The sequence below is a fragment of the Hypomesus nipponensis genome, chromosome 24, assembly GCF_054491055.1.
Source record: "Hypomesus nipponensis isolate SF chromosome 24, ASM5449105v1, whole genome shotgun sequence".
Lineage (NCBI taxonomy): Eukaryota > Metazoa > Chordata > Actinopteri > Osmeriformes > Osmeridae > Hypomesus > Hypomesus nipponensis.
This window is the reverse complement of record NC_140384.1, coordinates 7806111-7830601: the sequence shown is the minus strand read 5'-3', so window position 1 is coordinate 7830601 and position 24491 is coordinate 7806111. Positions and strand designations below refer to the sequence as shown.

The 24491-nt window shown below is 44.4% G+C and overlaps 2 protein-coding genes across 2 annotated transcripts; both read left to right on the top strand.

Annotated features, from left to right (window-relative positions):
• Positions 1-521: 521 nt before the first annotated feature.
• LOC146232996 (zinc metalloproteinase-disintegrin-like berythractivase) lies at positions 522-10030 on the top strand. Its single transcript, XM_084690807.1, has 23 exons — positions 522-677; positions 1001-1078; positions 2393-2481; positions 2580-2656; positions 2866-2944; positions 3096-3172; positions 3258-3441; positions 3576-3638; positions 3860-3931; positions 4108-4277; positions 4405-4486; positions 4954-5087; positions 5268-5445; positions 6346-6435; positions 6725-6920; positions 7829-7934; positions 8037-8193; positions 8353-8433; positions 8601-8694; positions 8829-8934; positions 9020-9110; positions 9229-9324; positions 9428-10030. The coding sequence occupies exons 2-23, from the start codon at positions 1021-1023 to the stop codon at positions 9458-9460; spliced, it is 2313 nt and encodes a 770-aa protein (XP_084546933.1). The 5' UTR covers positions 522-677; positions 1001-1020; the 3' UTR covers positions 9461-10030.
• A 1631-nt stretch (positions 10031-11661) lies between these two features.
• LOC146232995 (zinc metalloproteinase-disintegrin-like berythractivase) lies at positions 11662-20424 on the top strand. The gene is made up of 19 exons (XM_084690232.1): positions 11662-11903; positions 13454-13542; positions 13645-13721; positions 14333-14411; positions 14570-14646; positions 14732-14915; positions 15043-15105; positions 15499-15570; positions 15747-15916; positions 16035-16113; positions 16561-16691; positions 16826-17003; positions 17889-17978; positions 18284-18479; positions 19187-19292; positions 19395-19551; positions 19682-19762; positions 19929-20022; positions 20157-20424. Exons 1-19 carry the CDS (start codon positions 11846-11848, stop codon positions 20294-20296), a joined length of 2121 nt encoding a protein of 706 aa, XP_084546358.1. The 5' UTR covers positions 11662-11845; the 3' UTR covers positions 20297-20424.
• Positions 20425-24491: the final 4067 nt, after the last annotated feature.

The following is a 24491-nucleotide window of genomic DNA, read 5'->3' as shown; positions in this document are numbered from 1 at the left end:
TTTATAAACCACGTGTCAAATTGTTAGTTTCTAGGTGACTGAAAACTCGTCCCTGTTTCAAAGATATTTTTGCATAAAAAAGCTTTTCAAGAGACGCTGACAAGTGAGACCCTTTTCTGAATAAGGCAATTGTTGGGTTAGGCCATGACCCCTGCTTGACTCTCAGGTCACTCCAAAACAACCTCACCAAACCAGTGAATTCTTTAAACCTGACTGCACACTAAAAACACCACTAGTGAAGGTGTTGTCGGATGGTCATTTGAGCTTTTGTTTCAAGTCCAGGAAGGTCAAGAGGGGACACAGCCTAGATTTCTCAGCGGTGTCCTGAAACGGCCCTGGGCTTGTCAGGGTTAGACAGACAACACATTGGTGGTATTGTCCTCTCTCACTGTATCTGGGGCTTGGGCGGGGATCCAAGCATGCGTGGAGTGGGAAGAGAGGAGAGAGAAACGACTTTGGACGTTGCCTTTTTTGTTTTCCTGGCACGATGATCTGCTTTCACAGCGGTGTGTGGCGTTTTGTGTGAAGGCACGGGACTTTTGTCTTCTAGGAAGTGGTTTGTTCTGCGAAACTCTCAGAGGATACATTCGTGTCACCACCTTCCCTGGGAACCTGATGAAGCTGCTGACTCATCAGACACTTGTCTGACCACATAGGGGAAAAAACCCATCCTGACGGTAGCGTATGACTGACATTTTTAGCATGTTTATATCCTGCCCCTGCTTCACTTTGTTGAGTTTTTCTCCACTGAAAAATGAAGGAACATGCCAGAGGCAAATGTTACTTAGTGACATTTGGTGTCATGTGATACTGGTGTTTTTTAGCATCATTTACTTTAAACAAGGGCGTGTCCACGCCTGTCATGAGCACCTACGCTGTCATTCAGGAAGTTGCTCTGACGGGCCGAGCAGGCTAACAAAGGTGTGGCTTATCACAGGCAATGCATGAGCATGCAGCCAGGCATACCCATAAAGCGCACAGCCTGGATCTTCTGTTTCAGAAGCTGTCTACACTCGGACAATGACACTTGAAGTTCTATTGTGGATATTTACCCTGGCTGCCTCGCTGAGTCCCTCAGGTAAGACACAGGATACACCCACCTACACTCAACAACCATACCTTATTAATGAGTAAACCTGGTGAAGCCGTGTTCCCATGGTGCTTCACAGAAACTTGGTTCACTCACAGAGGCTATGTGGAGATGTGTTTCTTATACATGCTGTATATCCTCAAGAGTGTTTTTCTAAGAGAGGACTTTTCTCAGTCAGGTGTGTGAATCATGACAGTAAATGATGTGAATGTAAGATAAACTATGCCGATAGTAAACTGTGTTGCTGGAAGGGGTGTAACTGGAGTATGTAAACTTGGTGCAGAAGACTGCCAGCCATTAGTTCCAAACAGACAAACCGCTTTAAATATATATGTAAAATAAAAGAACACAGACCTCCGAGAGAAACACTGGTCTGTGCCACCAAATACTGACACAATATTTGCCACCAAATACTTATACCATATCTTCCATTATTAAGTCAATACATTGGAAGCAGCGGTGAGCATATCAGACTTGTCACAAGCTCTACGATGCCTGCACACCCATAACTGTCCGAGTCTTCAAACTTATGCGGCTGAAAATGGAAATGGACTCTGGACCACAACACAGTCATTTTCCTCTCAGATCCCTCTCTGTATCTGCAGAGGAGGAAACACAAGTCTGTCACTAAGTCAACATGCTCCGAGTCAGGCGGCTTTAGTGTGGTTTTGATTTCACAACAACCGATGGGACACCTTTACACAATCATGGTGAAAAACAACACCATGTATTTGGTGAAACTGTCTCAGAACATGACACAATGTACTGAACGGTTGCAGAGTCACATTATGGTCAGAACTATTACAAACACAGATCTTACCAATTCTTCCCTAGGTTTATGACATTCTCAGAATGTTATTTTTTACACAATACACTAGTAAAGGGTACACCCTCAGACTACGTTGGAACACTACTGAAAAAAATGTGACACAAAGCCTGCTGTTCCAGGAGTTATAAAGTCAGTAGAGCCTTTTTCATTAAAAACAGGTTCTCATAGTTATGCCAAAGGTTACGGTTCAAAACACTCTCTGGATTCACCTGGATTGGTTCGGTAGACACAAAAAGAAAAGTCTCCGTAATTACAGTGTATGGTCGGGTGCACTCTGGTCTCAGTCATATAGAATCCACACAGGACAGAAACCAACCAGGAAGGTCAATTTAACATCTTACACAGGTCCAACCTGTTCACAACTCCAACTGATCTCCATTGTTAGATAATTGAATGGAAGGACAAAGGACAATGGTCCACACAGTAGTAAGTTTTTTACACCCCCCCCCCCTCGTCTCCACGTCTCTCCTTAGTGTGTCGAGGTCCTGAACTTGACGGGGTGACAGACTATGAAGTGGTGCGACCCATTAAACTCCACGCTCTTTATAGGAGACACGCAGAGGTGAGACGCTCTCTTTCTTGCTACCCCCCCCACATGAATGCACTTGATTTTTTTGTCGTCAAGTTTCACACTGGACATCCTTGTTTTCTCTCTTTCAGTCATCAAGGCCAGAAACGTTAAAGTATGGCATGCGGGTGGGAGGCAAAGATATCGAGATGCACCTGGAGAAAAATAGGTACACTAACTACTAACTAAATTCAATTTGTAATGTGTCCAAATCGATGTAAAAACCAACTGATGTGACAACACTTCACTCAAGCTCAAACTTCCTCTACCTGACAAGAGCAAATGTTGCTTCTAAAATATTGTCAGAGTGGGAGTGCGTGGGTTTACAATGAAGCCGTCTGATTACATGATCCTATCTTTGGCTTCTCACACACTCAGAGACCTGCTCACCAGAGACTACAGTGAGACTCGCTACCTTGAGGACGGCTCTCAAGTTTCATCCACTCCAAAGAACCTGGTAAGTTACTACAAAGCATGTTCGGTTAAGACTCCCACATTATGTCTAAACTACAAACACTTTACTTCACTCATCCATCCACTCATCCATTCACCCATCCATCCATCAGTCCCTTTGCTGTGTGTCCACTCAATGTCTTCCTTCTCCTCAGGATAATTGTTACTACCATGGCAGGATTGTCAACGATAGTGAGTCCCTGGTCAGCATGAGCACATGCGATGGACTCAGGTAGGCCTCACAAAGAGTTCTGCACCAAAACGATCCTACAAAATAATCTGTTCACACAAAGACGTCACCTGGGATTTTGGTTTAGGGGCTACTTCAAGACGTCGGCCCAGAGGTATTTGATAGAGCCCCTGTCTGGTGACGACGCCGGGGACCACGCCGTGCTCAACTACGAGGACCAGAGCTCCACGCCGATGACGTGCGGCGTCACCAACACGACCTGGGACAGCAACTATCCCCCCACCACCAGCAGAAGCCGCTCCCGCGCCTCAGTGAGTCAGCCTTCACACTTCCTGTTTACATTGACTGATATCAGGTAGAGATGCCACACAGGCTGTCACTGCTAGACTGAGTGATGGGCTGAAGGACAGAAGGCATGACTGAACCGAACTCCTTTGATCGTTAGGGGCCGTCACTGTTCCAGCAGCAGAAGTATGTGGAGTTGTACCTCGTCGTGGATAACCGTGTGGTAAGAATGAAGTCTCACCTGAGAAAGTGCCTCAGACACATGATCTCAGTCACAGTAAACCTACTCATGTACTACACGGAGTGTACTTGACCTCAAAGCCACAAAGCCACCGTAAGGTGGTCAGCCACCTTGCGGTGGTTAATGGCTCAGAGACAGGATGTCAGATATCAATGACATCAGAGTGACCTCACCAGAACATGCAACTGTGCCCACGTTTTCAGTACGAAAGCATGAAGAGGAATCTTCAAGACGTACGGCAGAGGATGTTTGAAGTCGTAAATTTTGTCAACGCGGTGAGTCACTGGCACTGCCTGCATTGAGAAATCCCAGTCATTTCTCAGCCTCACATAGCCCAACAGATCACTTTATGCTGTACACAAGATGTGACAATGCACAAACTGGGAACCCAACCTCCCCCCTTAGCCCCCATGCTGTAAAGAATGTGTCTCAAAGGTCTCTCCTCCTGCAGGTGTACAAGCCTCTGAACACCTTTGTCGCCCTTACCGGGTTGGAGGTGTGGTCTAACGGGGATCAGATTTCTGTCACTGCTCCCGCAGGCGCCACCCTGGACGCCTTCTCCAAGTGGAGGAACACAGACCTGGTCGCCAGGAAGAAACACGACAACGCCCATCTCATCAGGTAGGGACCGTGCCTATACCTCTGACTGTGGTTTCTGACCCATCGCCAGGCTTCTTTTTTGTTGTCGTCGACAAGCTGTCGTCGTGGCTTTGCATGACGGATGTGCTGCCTTGTCTTTGTGGCGCAGTGGTATCGACTTTGAAGGATCTACGGTTGGCCTGGCCTTCGTTGGGACGGTCTGCTCCGCTCACTCAACGGGAGTGGTGCAGGTATGGTACACTTACAGAACAAGTACATAGCTTAAGATTTCAAGTCAAAACATTAGGTTTTGACATTGCTGCTTGCTTGAGTAATCTATTGGTAAACAATTTCATTGTGTGTGGTGACTCATGATTGGCAGGAGGCTTAAAAGCTGGAAACTGTGTTCAGTTGTGAAGAAAAAATATTCCCTGCAATGTGACGTTGACTGTGGCTAAATATGTTGCTTCAGAGAATTTAACCACGAGAAATTAGGAAGTTCTCTTTTCAGACACAGATATGATCTGTAACTGCCTTGTCAACAAAAAGCTAGAATAAACAGTTTCAATAGCATCAACAGGTTTTTTTTCATAATGGTCTTGGGACTCATAAAAACAAATATTTAAGAATCAATGAGTTGAGATTAATGTGCTTTAGAAAGATCCATGCCAATTATTTCCACCACAAATTGGTGTTAACTGTACTGACCACACCTCAGAACCACAACCCCAGGGCTATTGCGGTGGGGGCCACCTTGGCCCACGAGATGGGACATAACCTGGGGATGAACCACGACGACTCCAGTAGCTGTACCTGCACTGGAAACAGCTGTATAATGGCTGGAGCCCTCAGGTACACTGGCTGTTAGTGTTCTCCGTGAAGCGTACTGTAAAACAGATGCTACCGTGGTTCTAGAGACGTCGTGTGGTCGAAAAAAGTGTCAACATACACTGTATACACACATGTACATAAGTGTCTGTGTGTGTGTTCAAAGAACATGACCTTGAAGCTAATGCAAGGTTTTCCTCTCAGCTGGGACGTCCCCCGATCCTTCAGCAGCTGTAGCAGTGTGAACTTTGAAACGTTTCTGAGGACTAGGAACCCCGACTGCTTGCTGGACAAGCCCAGGTTCGAGGCCCTGGTCACTCCCCCAGTGTGCGGGAACGGCTTCCTGGAGAACGATGAGCAGTGTGACTGTGGCTCCCTGGAGGTAAACTCACAACAACACTTCCAAGTCTTACACAGATATCTTTGTTCACAGGAATCTTTGTTTTGAATCTTCACAACCCAGAGCAAAATCTGGAGTAATCTCCGGAGAAGGATATTTGCAACGTTAGAATTTTTGGTTCAAGTCAGATGACGAATGAAGAAATGGAAACATGGAAGGTGGAAGTTTCTTAACTTCTGTGTGCTTGAAGAAACAAAACAAAACACTTTCTTAGGCTGTCTGTCAGTAGAACTGAATAGTTGAGATTTCGAAGAAACCTTTATCTTGTGCTGTCTGCTTTCCTTTGCCCTGGGCCACTAAATCTAAGTGAAATGTGTAAAACAAGTTCAAACCTATCTTGTGCTTCTCTTCCTGCTAGCTTGTATTCATAAAAATGATTGCCATGGATGTAATGAACTATATTGTGTTAAGATTAGATTAGTTACATTCACTCATCTAAATACATTCCTATTTAGAAAGTTAGCAACATGATTTTAATGGACTCTTGGATACTTGGTTGTTATTGACATGCCTATTTTATAAGCAGGCATGTCTGATTATAGTGATTGTTGTTATTCAAGAGAAGGCCCTCACATTCCAGTTTGAGTTAGAGTCAGAGTCAGATTACTGATTCTGTCTAAACTTGTTGGTGAGGTTAACTGTCATCTTCCTGTGTTTTCTACTAAACTAGTCTTCTCCTGCTTGTCTGGATACAACACACTCTGGAAAAACATATTTCTAGTTTCCCGAACATTCTTTTAAATGCCTGTTATAGTGGTTTTGTTGCCAGAAGGAGGGTCTTGGCACACAGATCGTTGATTAACATGACTGCATTTTCCATCACAGAAGTGACCAGTTCCCATCATTGTCCTAGATTAACCCATGTTTGTGTCATTCCTCCAGGAGTGCACCAACCCGTGCTGCAACGCCACCACCTGTACCCTCACCCAGGGCTCCCAGTGTGCAGCAGGAGAGTGCTGTGAGAGCTGTAAGGTGAGAGCCCAGTTCATTGCAGCCATGCCTGAGCCCTCTGCTCTTCTCCAGCCATCAGGAGGACAGTTCATCCATGTCTGAACACTCTGCACTGTGGCCTTGAGGCTACCACACTGCCCCTTGGTGGACATGGGAAGCTCAAAACTCTACTGGCCAATTGACTCATTACTTTTTTGTAATTTTGTATTTGTATCCCAAAACAAAACTAGTATATGGTTTTCAATTCAAATGTAGCATATGTGTTTTTTTCCACTGAGAAGCTGATGATGGTACGTGAACCTGTCCACAGATCCTCCCCCCAACCAGGGAGTGTCGTCCGAAGCAGGACGACTGTGACCTTGCGGAGTACTGCAGCGGGACGTCCCCGGACTGCCCCGAAGACGTCTTCTCCGTCAACGGCGTCCCCTGTGAGGGAGACAGAGGCTACTGCTTCAACGGACAGTGTCCACGGAAGGAGGCCCAGTGTGTCAAGATGTACGGACCATGTGAGTGAGCGAAGTTTCTTCCTGATCTTGACTAGTTTGTGGAGGGGGACTGAAGCAGGTTTCTGTAGCAAGCATTCCCCAGGTTCGAATGGGTTTCAGTCAAGACTTCCAAATAAACTTTAACTTCATGTATTTGAACACACAGGCTTGCAGGTGGCTGCACTGTCAAGGTTTACATTTTCGCAACTGTAAAGAATGATTGGTTTAAGTCAGATTTTATTATCATGAACTAATAACAGGGGGTGTACCCCCTTCTTCATAAGCTTATCTCGTAACCCGTGACCTTTCCTGACCTTTTCTCAGTAGATGCTCTTATGGTTCTTCCCTTTGGCACTTATTTTTTGGTTGTTCACAATGTGTGCTTCTTGTTTTGGCTACCCGCAATGCTTTAGGGCTATCCTGTTGTTTTTATCAGTGACCTATGCACTTTGTAAAGCTTTCTCTTGGAAGTCTCTTGAGATAAAAGTGTCTGCAAAATGAATAGATGTAAATGTAAATGTACATCAGTATCTCTGACCAAGGCTCCCTCCTAAAATTTGGTCTGGTCTCCTATTTGTGCGCTGTTTTTCTTAGTAGCCCACAAGGCCAGTGTGCGTGGGTGTTAGTCAGTGCGTAGCTGGAACTTTCTCCATCTTCTCTAACTATACTCTGAATGGGCCTGTTGTCTCTGCTCTACCGCACACACCTGGGTGATAAACAGACATTTGCACCCATTTCATGGGCCAATCCCCCTTAGTTGTTGATCATCCTTACGAGGAAGTGTTGCCATTATGATCACATGACCAGGAAATGTACCTGAAAGTCATAGCCAAAGACACGCGGTTGAAGAGATGGATGACTTCCGTGATTCCCATATGAGATAAACACCTACCTTGTTCTACCCTGACATCTCACCTGTTTCTCTTCAGTGGCCAAGGTGGCTCGCCAGTACTGCTACGACCAGAACACCCGTGGTCTGTACTATGCCTTCTGTAAACGACCCAGCCCCGACACGTATATCCCCTGCCAGCGACAGTGAGTCTCCGCTACCCCTCTGCCACCCCTCCACCATCTGGAGCTCTCTGCTCATCCACTCAGGACTTAACTGACGGATGAAATCTGGGTTTTCACCTCTAGAGACGTCATGTGTGGGAAACTGTTCTGCACCAACGGAAACAATGACCCTAACTACGGCCGCATGGTGAAGTTCTCTGACTGCCAGGCAACGTTTTACGGTGACCATAACAACGACCTTGGCCAGGTGGATACTGGGAGCAAGTGCGGCGATGGAAAGGTAAATTGACTACTGCTTTGATACCCAATGGTATTTTAAGGGTGAAGTTGAGCAATGTGGTTTGTCTAGATAATAAAGAAAACTGAGAACTGAGCTCCATATCTGATATGCTCTGCTTGTGTCTTCACACCATCTCTCTGTCTGTCCTTTTTTCTCAAGGTGTGCAACCAGAACGAGTGTGTGGATCTCCACACAGCGTACAGAAACACTAACTGTTCAGCACGCTGCCAAGGCCATGCAGTGAGTACAGCAGCCTGCCGTCCTCACAAACATTAAGACAGACGCCACGTGTAGCCCATGGGAGCTTGATTTAGCGGTTCCCTTTAGCTAACTGCAGGAACACCCCAAAAAAGGTTCCTTTGAGCCCCTCTGAGTATCTGTCAGTGACGTTACTGTGTGTCTCCCAGGTGTGTAACCACAAAAATCAGTGCCAGTGTGAGCCTGGCTGGGTTCCTCCTAACTGTGACCAGAAGGATGGAGACTTCAACACCCTGTCCAGTGGTATGACTTGGCCCTATGAGAAGTCCATATCCTCCTAATCTGGACACTCAACAGCAGTCTGTACAGCATCCAGCCCCAAATAGATGCTTTGTGTAACCATCAGTCATGTCTTCTTCTCTGCCCTGTTCTTGCAGAGGCCATAACTGCTATAGCAGTGACCATCTCCCTGCTGGTCCTGGCCGCTGTGATTGTGGGCGCCATCCTCCTTTGGAAGAAACGACAGAGTCCTGGTCTACCCAGGTCAGCGAACGCTCTATGGCACTATCCATGTGCAGAACCATCGTGCATGTCTGTACGTTGACCTAACTCTCTGCTTCTTCAACAGCGTCCATACGCGAAAACCACATGCGGTGGACAACCCTAGTTTCTTCCACACCAAAACAACCGTCCCCAACACACCCAAATCAAAGTCCCAGGTACAGTCAAACGAGTTCCTCTTTACTGTCAATTTGTATTATTGTTTGCCGAGCACATTAGCATTCGCTGTTACAGTAAAAAAGCGAGAACGTGTTACCATTCATCATCTCTTTCCAGCCGCCAAGGCCCACGAGAACTCCTCCTCCGCCTCCACCCCCCTCATCGGCGAAGAAACCTCAAGCGCCTGGTCAAAGCCTCATGGCTGCACGCCAGGTAGAGAACGTCTCGTACATTCCGTCGTTCAGTTCAATGTGACGCTTCGATCTGTCAACCAAACCACGAAGATGTTGAAATCATATTTGTGTTTCTTTCTCAGGCTTTGAGGCCAACCCCTCCACAAAGGGTTTGACTTGACACTGTCACAGCGCCACCCAGAGGAGATGGACAGGGACGCTCAGTCGGGTCAAAGACCTGCAGGAAGAAGCTTGGGAAAGTGTCCAAGATGACCCTTACAAAAGAGCTTCATCATCAATCTTCTCTGGAAATAGAAAGGATGATGTGTGTGCCAATGATGTGCAGAATGCAGAATGCTGGATGCTGGATGGGCATAAAGGAGCTTGATTAGATCACAGTTGAACCCTGCACTTAGGTCTTCTTCCGGCGACCCCACTTTTTAAAGGGCACTTTATTTTAAAAGAGTAACTAGACACCACAATGTCAGCCATAGCACTCCTCTATATAACCATGCCACGTGTGAATATTAAACCTAGCAGAAACAATAGGTTTCGGTGTCTAGTTACTCTTTAAGACCAGGAGATTGACTTCTGACTACATGCGCTGCCATATCTTTTTATATTATGTTATTATATATTTATGTTTTACTTCCATGTGGGCAGATGGGTGTGTGAAAAAGTTTCTTAAAAAATGATACTACTGTAAATTTGTGTACCTTGAAAATGTACATCTATCTCTTTTTAAACTTGTAAGATATTGTATAATAAGACCTCAGAACCAAACAGCCACGATGATTAAGGTAATCATCACTGTAACTCATATGGTGGACAAGAAAAGACATATTATCTCAGGTTGTTCATAGGGACCAAAAGAAAACAGAAAATAACACAGATGATGGCAGCACAGACCTTTTGCATGTTAGGGGAGGGGCTACACCTGACATCAGGTGAAAAAACGGCCCGATACAATGTGTATCCCCTCTGTAACTTTTGCTAGAAAAGAGCAGACATCTCCATATTACCTCAAGTTGTTTATGGTAGACATGTGAACAAAGGGTTTAATTGAAATCCATATCAAACTTAACTAAATTAAAACAGAAATCAAGTTAGAGGGCAGGGAGGGACAGGTTAGCAAAGACGGGGCATCCTTCCACACTTGGTCTTCCACATTGTTATTTGTTCCATTTAAGATGTGAATTCGAAGTGCAGCTTCTCTGAGGGCACGCTTCCATAGCTAGGGGATACAAATCCTGGTGGGGATGAGTGCCTTGGCACAACACTGCCAGGTGATTCTCCATGGAAAAACATTTTATTATGATGAAGGCTAATTTGTGATTCAGCATTATTTGGTGCTTGCCAACAGGGGGAAGATTAACACAGTTATGTTCCATTGACGGATAGACAGTGGAATTTGTGCATCCTACATATCTCCTGTCTAGAATCACAGTGCATTTTTTTTCTTGTGAATAGCTACATAGTGTTAGCTACATAGTCCTCTTAATGTTCAACAAAGCATCTTAATTAGTCTAACAAGTTATATATTAGATCGATTAACGTCCCCGGGACATCCATGTAACGTCCTCATAACATTTAGGGGACGTTCAGGGGACGTTTGTCTGTGACGTCCCTGGGATCTTTAGGGAACCCTACAAAATGACGTCATGGGGACGTTCCCTTGCGACGTCCTGGAGACGTCATTTTGTTCATGGGGGACTTTCACATACCAAATACAGAATCAATTTGTCAACCTTAATTTAAAGTCACATCTATGCATTTAATGGATATTTTTTTGTATACAAAGTATATCATGTATGTTACCTAGTAAATTGTAGCCTATGGTGCAAAACTAAACTGAATTTGTTCACTTAAACTCAACATTTCAATTTAACTTCTTTATTATATTATTATAAATCAACTAAAAGTATAACAGGCTGCTGTTAAGTATTGTGTATTGTAACGTATTATGCTTGAAGAAGAAAAAACACGATTTAAAGTTTAAACAAACACTTGATTTAAATAGATGTTATTTTAAAACCTGAATTAATTTTCAGTCTAATGACTGTTACGTTTGATGAGAATAGCTGGATTTTTACAAAAAAAAAAAAGGTTATTTGCAGTAATAAGCTTCTATCAGCTAATCAAATTAAATAAAAATGTATTTGTATAGCCCTTTTTACATGCAAGCAATGTTACAGTGGGCTTCACAAACGCCAATAGAACCGCCCCTCAACCAACCTTAACCTTCAAAGAAGAAAAGGAACAACTCGTAGAACAACTCACTGCAGGAGAAAAAAAAAGGAAGAAACCTTGGGAGGAGCAATTCAGAGAGGGATCCCCTCCTCCAAAGACGGTTGGTGAAAAATGAGCAAATAATCTCTTATGTCACTTGGTGAGGGCACCTGTTCTTGGCAAGTCACAGCAAGATCGGCGGCGTTTAAGGGGACCCTAATTGACAAAAGGCCCTGGGCCGGCATCACCCACTACTACTGGAATGACGCCAGGCATACCCATAAAGCGCACAGCCTGGGTCTTCTGTTTCAGAAGCTGTCTACACTCGGACAATGACACTTGAAGTTCTATTGTGGATATTTACCCTGGCTGCCTCGCTGAGTCCCTCAGGTAAGACACAAGATAAAACCCACCTACACTCAACAACCATACCTTATTAATGAGTAAACCTGGTGAAGCCGTGTTCCCATGGTGCTTCACAGAAACTTGGTTCACTCACAGAGGCTATGTGGAGATGTGTTTCTTATACATGCTGTATATCCTCAAGAGTGTTTTTCTAAGAGAGGACTTTTCTCAGTCAGGTCTAAATGATGTGAATGTAAACTGTGTGCAGAAGACTGCCAGCCAAACAGACAAACCGCTTTAAATATATATGTAAAATAAAAGAACACAGACCTTGGAGAGAAACACTGGTCTGTGCCACCAAATACTGACACAATATTTGCCACCAAATAATGATACCATATCTGCCATTACCAAGTCAATACATTGGAAGCAGCGGTGAGCATATCAGACTTGTCACAAGCTCTACGATGCCTGCACACCCATAACTGTCCGAGTCTTCAAACTTATGCGGTTGAAGATGGAAATGGACTCTGGACCACAACACAGTCATTTTCCTCTCAGATACCTCTCTGTATCTGCAGAGGAGGAAACACAAGTCTGTCACTAAGTCAACATGCTCCGAGTCAGGCGGCTTTAGTGTGGTTTTGATTTCACAACAACCGATGGGACACCTTTACACAATCATGGTGAGAACGACACCATGTATTTGGTGATACTGTCCCAGAACATGACACAATGTACTGAACGGTTGCAGGGTCATATCATGGTGAAAACAATTACAAGCACAGATCTTACCAATTCTTCCCTAGGTTTATGAAATTCTCAGACTTTTATTTTTTACAAAATACACTAGAAAAGGGTACAACCTAAGACTACATTGAACGCTACTGAAAAAAATGCTACACAAAGCCTTCTGTTCCAGGAGTTATAAAGTCAGTAGAGCCTTTTTCATTAAAAACAGGTTCTCATAGTTATGCTAAAGGTTATGGGCTCAAAATACTGTCTGGATTCACCTGGATTGGTTCGGAAGACACAAAAAGAAAAGTCTCCGTAATTACAGTGTATGGTTGGGTGCACTCTGGTCTCAGTCATATAGAATCCACACAGGACAGAAACCAACCAGGAAGGTCAATTTAACATCTTACACAGGTCCAACCTGTTCTCAACTCCAACTATTTATAAAATCAGAGTAAGGTACATTTACATTTATGCATTTAGCAGACGCTTTAATCCAAAGCGACTTCCAAGAGAGAGCTTTACAAAAGAGCATAAGTCACTGATCATAACAACGAGGTAGCCCCAAACATTGCAAGCAGCCAAAACATGAAGCATACATTGTAAAAACCAAAGAAGTGCCAAAAGGAAGAACCATAAGAGCATGCAGTTAAACAAGTTACACTTAAAAAACATGAAACTCAAAAAGTGCAAGTGAAATTAAACAGCATGAAACCCAAAAAGTGCAAGAGGTTAATAATTGTGCTTTTATTTGTAGATTTGATCTCCACTGTTGGATAATTGAATGGAAGGACAATGGTGTCCACACAGTAGTAAGTTTATTTACACCCTCCCCCCCTCGTCTCCACGTCTCTCCTTAGTGTGTCGAGGTCCTGAACTTGACGGGGTGACAGACTATGAAGTGGTGCGACCCATTAAACTCCACGCTCTTTATAGGAGACACGCAGAGGTGAGACGCTCTCTTTCTTGCTACCCCCCCCCCCCACATGAATGCACTTGATTTTTTTGTCGTCAAGTTTCACACTGGACATCCTTGTTTTCTCTCTTTCAGTCATCAAGGCCAGAAACGTTAAAGTATGGCATGCAGGTGGGAGGCAAAGATATCGAGATGCACCTGGAGAAAAATAGGTACACTAACTACTAACTAAATTCAATTTGTAATGTGTCCAACCCGATGTAAAAACCAACTGATGTGGCGACTCTTACCAAGAGCTCAAACTTTTCTACCTGACAGATCAAATCAAATCAACATTTATTTGTATATCCCTTTTTACACACAAGCATGTCACAGAGGGCTTCACATACGCCCATAGAACTGCCCCTCAACCAACCTAAACCCTCAAGGAAGACAAGGAAAAACTCACAGAAAAACTCACAGCAGGAGAAAAAAATTGAAGAAACCTTGGGAGGAGCAATTCAGAGAGGGATCCCCTCCTCCAGAGACAGTTGGTGAAAGAGAGGAGCTGAACACAGACTAATCATACAGCAGGGAAGTTTCAATGGGTTTTGAAACACCAAAATCCATTGTTCAACTTGGTAGATGTAGGAAGTGACCGGAAAACTCGCTGTTGCCCGTCATGGAGACTGGTTTCTGGTTGGCGACCAGATCCAGCGTTGGCAGACCAATGACAGCAAGTGTTGCTTCTAAATATGAAGCAACACTTGAGAATTGGAGTCCATGGATTCACAATGAAGCCGTCTGATTACATGATCCTATCTTTGGCTTCTCACACACTCAGAGACCTGCTCACCAGAGACTACAGTGAGACCCGCTACCTTGAGGACGGCTCTCAAGTTACATCCACCCCAAAAGACCTGGTTAGTTACTACAAAGCATGTTGGGTTAAGACTCCAACATTATGTCCAAACTACACCCACTTTCCTTCACTCATCCATCCATTCTTCCATCCATCCATCCATTCATCCATTAACCCATCAATCCAACTGTGTCCACTCAATGTCTTCCTTCTTCTCAGGATAACTGTTACTACCATGGCAGGATTGTCAACGATAGTGAGTCCCTGGTCAGCTTGAGCACATGCGATGGACTCAGGTAGGCCTCAGAAATAGTTCTACACCAAAACAACCCTACTAAATAATCTGTTCACACAAAGGCGTCACCTGGGATTTTGGTTTAGGGGCTACTTCAAAACGTCGGCCCAGAGGTATTTGATAGAGCCCCTGTCTGGTGACGACGCCGGGGACCACGCCGTGCTCAACTACGAGGACCAGAGCTCCACGCCGATGATGTGCGGCGTCAACGACACAACCTGGGACAGCAACGATGTCCCCATCACCAGCAAAAGCCGCTCCCATGCCACAGTGAGTCAGCCCTCACACTTACGTTGACCGATATCAGGTAGAGATGCCACACAGGCTGTCACTGCTAGACTGAGTGATGGGCTGAAGGACAGAAGGCATGACTGAACCGAACTCCTTTGATCGTTAGGGGCCGTCACTGTTCCAGCAGCAGAAGTATGTGGAGTTGTACCTCGCGTTGGATAACCGTGTGGTAAGAATGAAGTCTCACCTGAGAAAGTGCCTCAGACACATGATCTCAGTCACAGTAAACCTACTCATGTACTACACGGAGTGTACTTGACCTCACAATAGACACAGTGGTCATTGGCTGGGAGACAGGATGTCAGATATCAATGACATCAGAGTGACATCACCAGAACATGCAACTGTCAGATGGCTTGTCAGTTGGTCAAGCGGTTAGGGAATCGGGCTAACGATCAGAAGGTTGCCGGGTCGATATCCGGGTGTGCCAATTGACGCTGTATCCTCGGGCAAGGCACTTCACCCTACTTGCCTGGGGGGGAATGTCCCTGTACTTACTGTAAGTCGCTCTGTGTAAGAGCGTCTGCTAAATGACTAAATGTAACTGTGCTAACGTTTTCAGTACGAAAGCATGAACAGAAGTCTCTCAGACATACGGCAGAGGATGTATGAAATCGTTAATATGGTCAACGCGGTGAGTCACTGGCACTGCCTGCATTGAGAAATCCCAGTCATTTCTTAGCCTCACATAGCCTAACAGATCACTTTATGCTGTACACAAGATGTGACAATGCACAAACTGGGAACCCAACCTCCCCCCTTAGCCCCCATGCTGTAAAGAATGTGTCTCAAAGGTCTCTCCTCCTGCAGATGTACAAGCCTCTGAACACCTTTGTCGCCCTTACCGGGATGGAGGTGTGGTCTAACGGGGATCAGATTTTGGTCACCGCTCCCCCGCGCCCCACCCTGGACGCCTTCACCAAGTGGAGGAACGAAGACCTGGTCGCCAGGAAGAAACACGACAACGCCTATCTCATCAGGTAGGACCCGTGCCTATACCTCTGACTGACGTGGTTTCTGACCAATCGCCAGTCTTCTCCTTTGTTTTGTCATCGTCGCTTTGCATGACGGATGTGCTGCGTTGTCTTTGTCGTACAGTGGTATTGAATTTAGAGGAGTCCTTGGCCTGGCTTTTATTGGGACGGTCTGCTCCACTCACTCAACGGGGTTGGTGCAGGTATGGTACACTTACAAAACAAGTACATTGCTTAAGATTTCAAGTCAGAACATTAGGTTTTGACATTAATGCTTAATCTATTGGTAAACAATGTCATTGTGTGTGGTGACTCATGACTGGCAGGTGGCTTAAAAGCTAGACACTGTGTTTAGTTGTGAAAGTGACGCATTGTGACGTTGATTATGGCTAAATATGTTGCTTCAGAGAATTTAACCACGAGAAATTAGGAAGTTCTCTTTTCAGACACAGATATTATCTGTAACTGCCTCGTCAACAAAAAGCTAAAATAAACCGTTTCAATGGCATCAAAGGTTTTTTCATAATGGTCTTGGGACCAATAAAAACGAATATTCAAGTATCAATGAGTTGAGATTAATGTGCTTTAGAAAGATCCATGCCAATTATTTCCACCACAAATTGGTGTTGACTGTACTGACCCCACTTCAGGACCACCGCCGCAAGCCTATTGCAATGGCGAACATCTTGGCCCACGAGATGGGCCACAACCTGGGGATAGTCCACGACATCCGTGGCTGTACCTGCGCTGGAAAAACCTGTATAATGTCTGGAGCATACAGGTACACAGGCTGTTGCTGTTCTCCGTGAAGCGTACTGTAAAACGTGTGTGTGTTCAGTGAACATGACCTTGTGTGTGTATGTGTGTGTGTTCAATGAACATGACCTTGAAGGTAATGCAAGGTTTTCCTCTCAGCCCTTACACCCGGCAATCGTTCAGCGACTGTAGCAGTGGGCACTTTGAAAAATTTCTGAATACTAGGAACTCCGACTGCTTGCTGGACAAGCCCAGGTTCGAGGCCCTGGTCACTCCCCCGGTGTGCGGGAACGGCTTCCTGGAGAACGATGAGCAGTGTGACTGTGGCTCCCTGGAGGTAAACTCACAACAACACTTCCAAGTCTTACACAGATATCTTTGTTCACAGGAATCTTTGTTTTGAATCTTCACAACCCAGAGCAAAATCTGGAGTAATATCTGGAGAAGGATATTTGCAACGTTAGAATTTTTGGTTCAAGTCAGATGACAAATGAAGAAATGGAAACATGGAAGGTGGAAGTTTCTTAACTTCTGTGTGCATGAAGAAACAAAACAAAACACTTTCTTAGGCTGTCTGTCAGTAGAACTGAATAGTTGAGATTCCAAAGAAACCTTTATCTTGTGCTATCTTGTCTACTTTATTTTGCCCTGGGCCACTAAATCCAACAGAATGTGTAAGACAAGTACAAATCTAATCTCATGATTCTCTTACTGGCAGCTTGTATTCATAAAAATAGTTGTCATGGATGTAATAGACTGTGTTGAGATTAGTTACATTCACTCATCTAAATACATTCCTATTTAGAAAGTTAGCAACATGATTTTGATGGACTCTAGGATACTTGTTATTGACGTGCCTATTTTGTAAGCAGGCATGTCTGATTAAGGTGATAGTTGTTATTCAAGAGAAGGCCCTCACATTCCAGTTAGAGTAAGAGTCCGATTACTGAATCTGTCCAAACTTGTTGGTGAGGTTAACTGTCATCTTCCTGTGTTTTCTACTAAACTAGTCATCTCCTGCTTGTCTGGCTGCAACGCACTCTGAAAAAACATATTTCTAGTTTTCAAGTCTTCTTTAATCTTTTAAATACCTGTTATGATGGTTTGGTCGGCAGAAGGAGGGCACACCGATCACTGATTAACATGACTGCATTTTCCATTACAGAAGTGACCAGTTCCCATCATTTTCCTAGATTAACCCATGTTCGTGTCGTTCCTCCAGGAGTGCACCAACCCATGCTGCAACGCCACCACCTGTACCTTCACCCAGGGCTCCCAGTGTGCAGTGGGAGAGTGCTGTGAGAGCTGTAAGGTGAGAGCCCAGTTCATTGCAGCCATGCCTGAGCCCTCTGCTCTTCTCCAGCCATCAGGAGGACAGTTCATCCATGTCTGAACACTCTGCACTGTGGCCTTGAGGCTACCACACTGTCCCCTAGTGGACATGTGAAGCTCAAAACTCTACTTGCCAAGTGACTCGTTCCAAACAAAAAACGTTTACGTCATTTTGTACTTTTATCCCCAAACAGACCAAGCCTGGATGATAGTTTTCAATTCAAATGTAGCATATGTGTTTTTTTCCACTGAGAAGCTGATGATGGTACGTGAACCTGTCCACAGATCCTACCCCCAACCAGGGTGTGTCGTCCGAAGCAGGACGACTGTGACCTAGCGGAGCACTGCAGCGGGACGTCCCAGGACTGCCCCGAGGACGTCTTCTCCGCCAACGGCGTCCCCTGTGAGGGAGACAGAGGCTACTGCTTCAACGGACAGTGTCCAACGAAGGAGGCCCAGTGTGTCAAGATGTACGGACCATGTGAGTGAGCGAAGCTTCTTCCTGATCTTGACTAGTTTGTGGAGGGGGACTGAAGCAGGTTTCTGTAGCAAGCATCCCCCAGGTTCGAATGGGTTTCGGTCAAGACCGAATAAACTTTAACTTCATGTATTTGAACACACGGGCTTGCAAGCAGCTGCACTCTCTAGGTTTACATTTTCGCAACTGTAAAAAATGAGTGGTTTAAGTCAGATTTTATTATCATGAACTAATAACAGGGGGTGTACCCCCCTTTTTCATAACCTTATCTTGACCGTGACCTTTCCTGACCTTTTCTCAGTACATCAGTATCTCTGATCAAGGCTCCCTCCTGAAATATGGTGTGGTCTCCTATTTGTGCTCTGTTTTTCCTAGTAGCCCACAAGGCCAGTGTGTGTGGGTGTTAGTCTGTGCGTAGCTGGAACTTTTTCCATCTTCTCAAACTATACTCTGAATGGGCCTGTTGTCTCTGCTTTACTGCACACACCTGGGTGATAAACAGACATGTGCACCCATTTCATAGGACAATCCCCCTTATTTGTTGATCATCCTTACGAGGAAATGTTCCCATCATGATCACATGACCAGCAAATGTTCCTGCAAGTCATAGTCAAAGATACGCGGTTAAAAATATGGATGACTTCCGTGATTTCCATATGAGATAAACACCCACCTCGTCCTACCCTGACATCTCACCTGTTTCTCTTCAGTGGCCGAGGTGGCTCGCCAGTACTGCTACGACCAGAACACCCGTGGTCTGTACTATGCCTTCTGTAAACGACCCAGCCCCGACACGTTTATCCCCTGCCAGCGACAGTGAGTCTCCGCTACCCCTCTGCCACCCCTCCACCATCTGGAGCTCTCTGCTCATCCACTCAGGACTTAACTGACGGATGAAATCTGGGTTTTCACCTCTAGAGACGTCATGTGTGGGAAACTGTTCTGCACCAACGGAAACGATGAGCCTAACTACGGCGGCATGGTGAAGTTCTCTGATTGCTGGGCAACGTTCTACAGAAACCATAACAACGACCGTGGCCAGGTGGATACTGGGAGCAAGTGCGGTGATGGAAAGGTAAATTGACTCTACTGCTTTGTTACCCAATGAGATTTTAAAGAAGAAGTTGGGCCATGTGTGTTTACATAAGAAATAAAATAGAGCTTCCCTCTAAATCTGATATGCTGTGCTTGTGTTTTTTCTCAAGGTGTGCAACCAGAACGAGTGTGTGGATCTCCACACAGCGTACAGAAACACTAACTGTTCAGCACGCTGCCAAGGCCATGCAGTGAGTACAGCAGCCTGCCGTCCTCACAAACATTAAGACAGACGCCACGTGTAGCCCATGGGAACTTGATATAGTAGTTCCCTTTAGCTAACTGCAGGAACACCCCAAAAAGGTTCCTTTGAGCCCCTCTGAGTATCTTTCAGTGACGTTACTGTGTGTCTCCCAGGTGTGTAACCACAAGAATCAGTGCCAGTGTGAGCCTGGCTGGGTTCCTCCTAACTGTGACCAGAAGGATGGAGACTTCAACACCCTGTCCAGTGGTATGACTTGGCCCTACGAGAAGTCCATATCCTCCAAATCTGGACACTCAACAGCAGTCTGTACAGCATCCAGCCCCAAATAGATGCTTTGTGTAACCATCAGTCATGTCTTCTTCTCTGCCCTGTTCTTGCAGAGGGCATAACTGCTATAGCAGTGACCATCTCTCTGCTGGTCCTGGCCGTTGTGATCGTGGGTGCCATCCTCCTTTGGAAGAAACGACAGAGTCCTGGTCTACCCAGGTCAGCAATCGCTCTACAGCAGGGGCGTGTCTAGAACATTTTGAACAGGGTAGCCAGGCTGGGGCATAGCCTCAGGGCAGGGTTTTTTTATTTACCCTTTTTGTTGTAGGTAATGAAACACTTTATGTTATATCTCAATAAACTAAGCATTTTCAATTAAAATGTTCCTCCTGTGTATAGTTGTTAGCAAATGGTCACATCCTTAATCTAAATTGAGCATCCCAATCCCATATAACTATACTAATTTCTAGAATGTTGAAAATTATAAATAAATACATTATAAATAAATCATAATTTGCAAAAGGGAAATCCCATATGCGATCGAATCCCAATCGCATATGGGATTTCCCTATTGCAAATTATGATTTATTGTAATGTATTTATAATTTTCAACATTCTAGAAATTAGTCTAGTTTCTTTTGATGGATTCCGTAAGTTCTACCAGTCATACACATCTGAAACTAACTTCACCTCGGTCATTTGATGACTTAAGTAAGCCAGGATCATGATTACCACTTAATATAGTAAGCCTGGCAGAATAACACAATGCATTGCGTTACTTATGACTCTACAAACTCTACATGATTGTTACAATGATGCTTGAAGCCCAGGGACTAGAAGTACTGTTCCTGATCTACCGACCTACACACACACACACACACACACACACACACACACACACACACACACACACACACACACACACACACAGTCAGTACCATGTCCATTACCAGGTCAGCATAGTCACACTGCTTCTCTATCACTGTGTGTGTGTGTGTGTGTGTGTGTGTGTGTGTGTGTGTGTGTGTGTGTGTGTCAAACGACTCACCAGTGACGCTGCGGCTGTCCTTAAACTCAGCTGTCTTCAACCCTGCGTCCTCAGGGCCCACTGTCCTGCATTTTCCAGATGTTTCCCTGCTCCAACACACCTGATAAATGGGTTGTCATCAGGCTTCTGCAGCGCTTGACAACGACCCGCTCATTTGAATCAGGTGTGCTGGAGCAGGGAAACATCTAGAACATGCAGGACAGTGCGACCGAAGGACCAGGGTTGAAGAACGCTGCTTTAACGGATATCAGACATTATTGCACAATTTTTATATAGCTAGACTGAAGGATATGACTGAACAAAACTCTCTTGATTGTTAGGAGCTGTCAGAAAGTGTTGGGCTGTACCTCATCATAGCATGGTATGGAGTTTCACCTGAGATACTGCCTCTGACACATGATATCAATCAACTTACAACCATATACTGAGTGTGCTAGATTGTGTAATACTTGTGGTGAGTGAGGCTCTAACAAATCTGACTTTTACAGAGGAGAAAAAAAAAAGTCTTATTGTTTCCATGTTCAGTGGCTGAGAGACACAATGTCTGATGTCGATGACATCATAGTGAACTCACCAGAATAGAAAAATTCCAGATCTGACTAAGAGGATATTTGAAGTCGTAAATTTGTCAATGGGGTAATTGGCACCTCCAGTATTGAGAAAGCCCAGCCATTTTGTGGTCATAAATTAGAAAATAGATCCTTTTATGGGACAGGGAGTCAGGTGGCTGAGCATTTAGGGAATTGGGCAGGTAATCAGAAGGTTGCCAGTTCAATTCCTGGCAGTGAAAAAATGACATTGTGTCCTTGGGCAAGGCACTTCACCCTACTTGCCTCGTTGGCAATGTCCCTGTACTTTCTATAAGTTGTCTGGGTGAGAGCGTCTGCTAAATAACGACATGAAATGTTTATGGTATACAGAAGATGACAATATTGGGAACCCAACCTTCTCCTGAAGCCTCCAAGCTGTGTAGAAGACAAGCTCTGAATCATGGCTATCATGAGCTCATCTTTCACATGGAGTTTCATTCTTTTACACTTTCATGTCTACTCATATGGTTGGCGCACAACTCTTAGAGGAGTTTAAAATAAAAACTGGCACACAAGACAAAGCAAACTTTACATTTCAATTTTAATTTTTCCAAATGATACATCTACTTAGATCCAAGATTTTCATGGCCTCGCATTACAAGTACTGTACTTGACAAAAGGATTTCTCATCCTTTTTTACAGCTATGAAGAGACTTTTAAAGATCAATATTCTGTACATTCTGCGAGATATGTTTGGAAACTGACGGAGGTCTGACCCTAGCCCGTCTTTCCGCCTGAACGTTTCAATAAACGCATTTAAAACCAAAACACTTGATTTCAAGAACATATTTCCAGAAAGTCTCAAAGAACATAAAATATAGAGAAACAAAATGAGAACTTCAAAATATGGGCTGGGCTACGCATCGGTCTGAATCTGATGGGCACTGGTACTCCACCACCACCACCAGACAGCAGTGGATCCGAGCACCTTCTACACAGGTCTGGGTGCATGTGGCACGACACTTGAAAGCAAAAAGAGTTGAAAAGACTTACAAAAAAGGGATATTCACATGTGAATAGTAAATCTCAAAGTTTTTGTTTTTTTTCGTTTTTGTCTCCTCGCAAAATAAAACGGTAAGGAGGGAGTGTCGGAGCACCAGTCGCTTGGTCGCATCTCCTGAATCTCAAGACGTCAAAGATTAAAGGGTCTGGAGTGGATGTCTAAAAAAAAATAATAATTGTGTTTCCTGTCAACATGGAGCTAAAAAGTTAAGACTTAACATTGTTAATACTTGACATCACAGGAATTTCGAAGATAGTGCTGATTATAACACTAACTGAAAACATGCAAGAGGTGAACGAGGATGATGACAGGACTCTAGAAAGACAGACATCTGCAAATGGAGGCAACTGTGTCTTTCATAACTTAAACAGGGACAACTTGGTCCACTACTTGGATGTCATCACAGTGCCTCGAAACTAGAACATTTCACTGGTGTCAGTGTAATAATGGCAAACTTGTTCATGTTTGCCATCACGGATTCATCGAATACTGAATCATGTCGAATGACCCTATGTGACCCAGCCGTTGTAGAGGAACCCTAAAGCACATCGTCTTGTGTAGTGTCTCTCGCGTGACCAATCGCATCACAAATGAAACTGTTAAAACAGCGTAATTGTCTCAACATAAATGAACACTGATGCACAGTGAGAGTCATTGAGGAGGGTACAAGCTTTATAATTTCCCTGCTTCGTGGGAATCAAAGTAAGTTTTCTCCAGAAAGAGAATTTTCAGTAGACACTGGTATTGTCCTTTATGTTTGGTATGTGAGATTCTTCTCTTTGAACCTATAATGATCTCCCTTTCTATATCCAGCACAAAACAATCAGTTAGCTTTAGTATAACTGTCCCAGTAAAGTCATAAATAGGAGTTCTGAGTTTCTTTCTTCTAGGACAAAAACATGCAGCGGATCCCTTTAGAAATCAGACTTTGGTTTGGCTGAGGGTTAGACATCGCCATCTACCGTCGGACAAATATCCAGCATCAACCCTTCAATACTTTCTCAATCTTTGAATTTAACAAAAGCAGCCTATAGAACATGTTCCCCACAACTGACAGTAAAGTACCCAAATAAAATCCTGTTTAAAGTTTCAGGTTGAAATGAAATGAACCAAAACAGCTACAAATATTATTTTGTGGTCAAAATAAAAACGGTGGCAGTTACATCAGGAGGTATGACATTACCTTCGTCAATTATTTTCTTTTTACTTGTGTGTCTTTTTTCTCTCTGTTTGAATGTGTATGAGGGTGATTACTTTACCTGCATACAGTATCAAGACAACTTTTTCCTTGTCGAGCACAAAAAAAAAGACATTGATAGAAAACAAAAACGTACTACAACTTTTGGAGAAGGTGTCTTTCACTAGCTAACTCATTTACCAACTCACATTTACAAAATGTCCTTGTTTTCTCTGACGGTTTTCATAGTTATAACATTGGTATACTTATACAGTCAAAAAAATCGTAATTTTTCTCTCTATTATATTTACCTAATATAATTCTTTTAATAAATAAATCGTTTCATATTTCTTCACGTCGGAACTTTGCGGTGGCTGAAACTGTTCTCCCAGTGCTGGGGTCCTCCTGTGGCTGTTCCCCTGCAGGCCAGAAGGAGGCAGAGTCTCAATGGGTGAGAGACAGAGAGAGCGAGAGAGGGGAGGAGTGAAGGAGAGAGAGAGAGAGAGAGAGAGAGAGAGAGAGAGAGAGAGAGAGAGAGATGGGGTTTGGGTGGGTGAGAGGGCCTGGGCGGGTGAGGGGCTGGGTGGAGGAGTGGGGGGCTTGGTGGGGCGGCTTGGTGGAGGGGGGCTG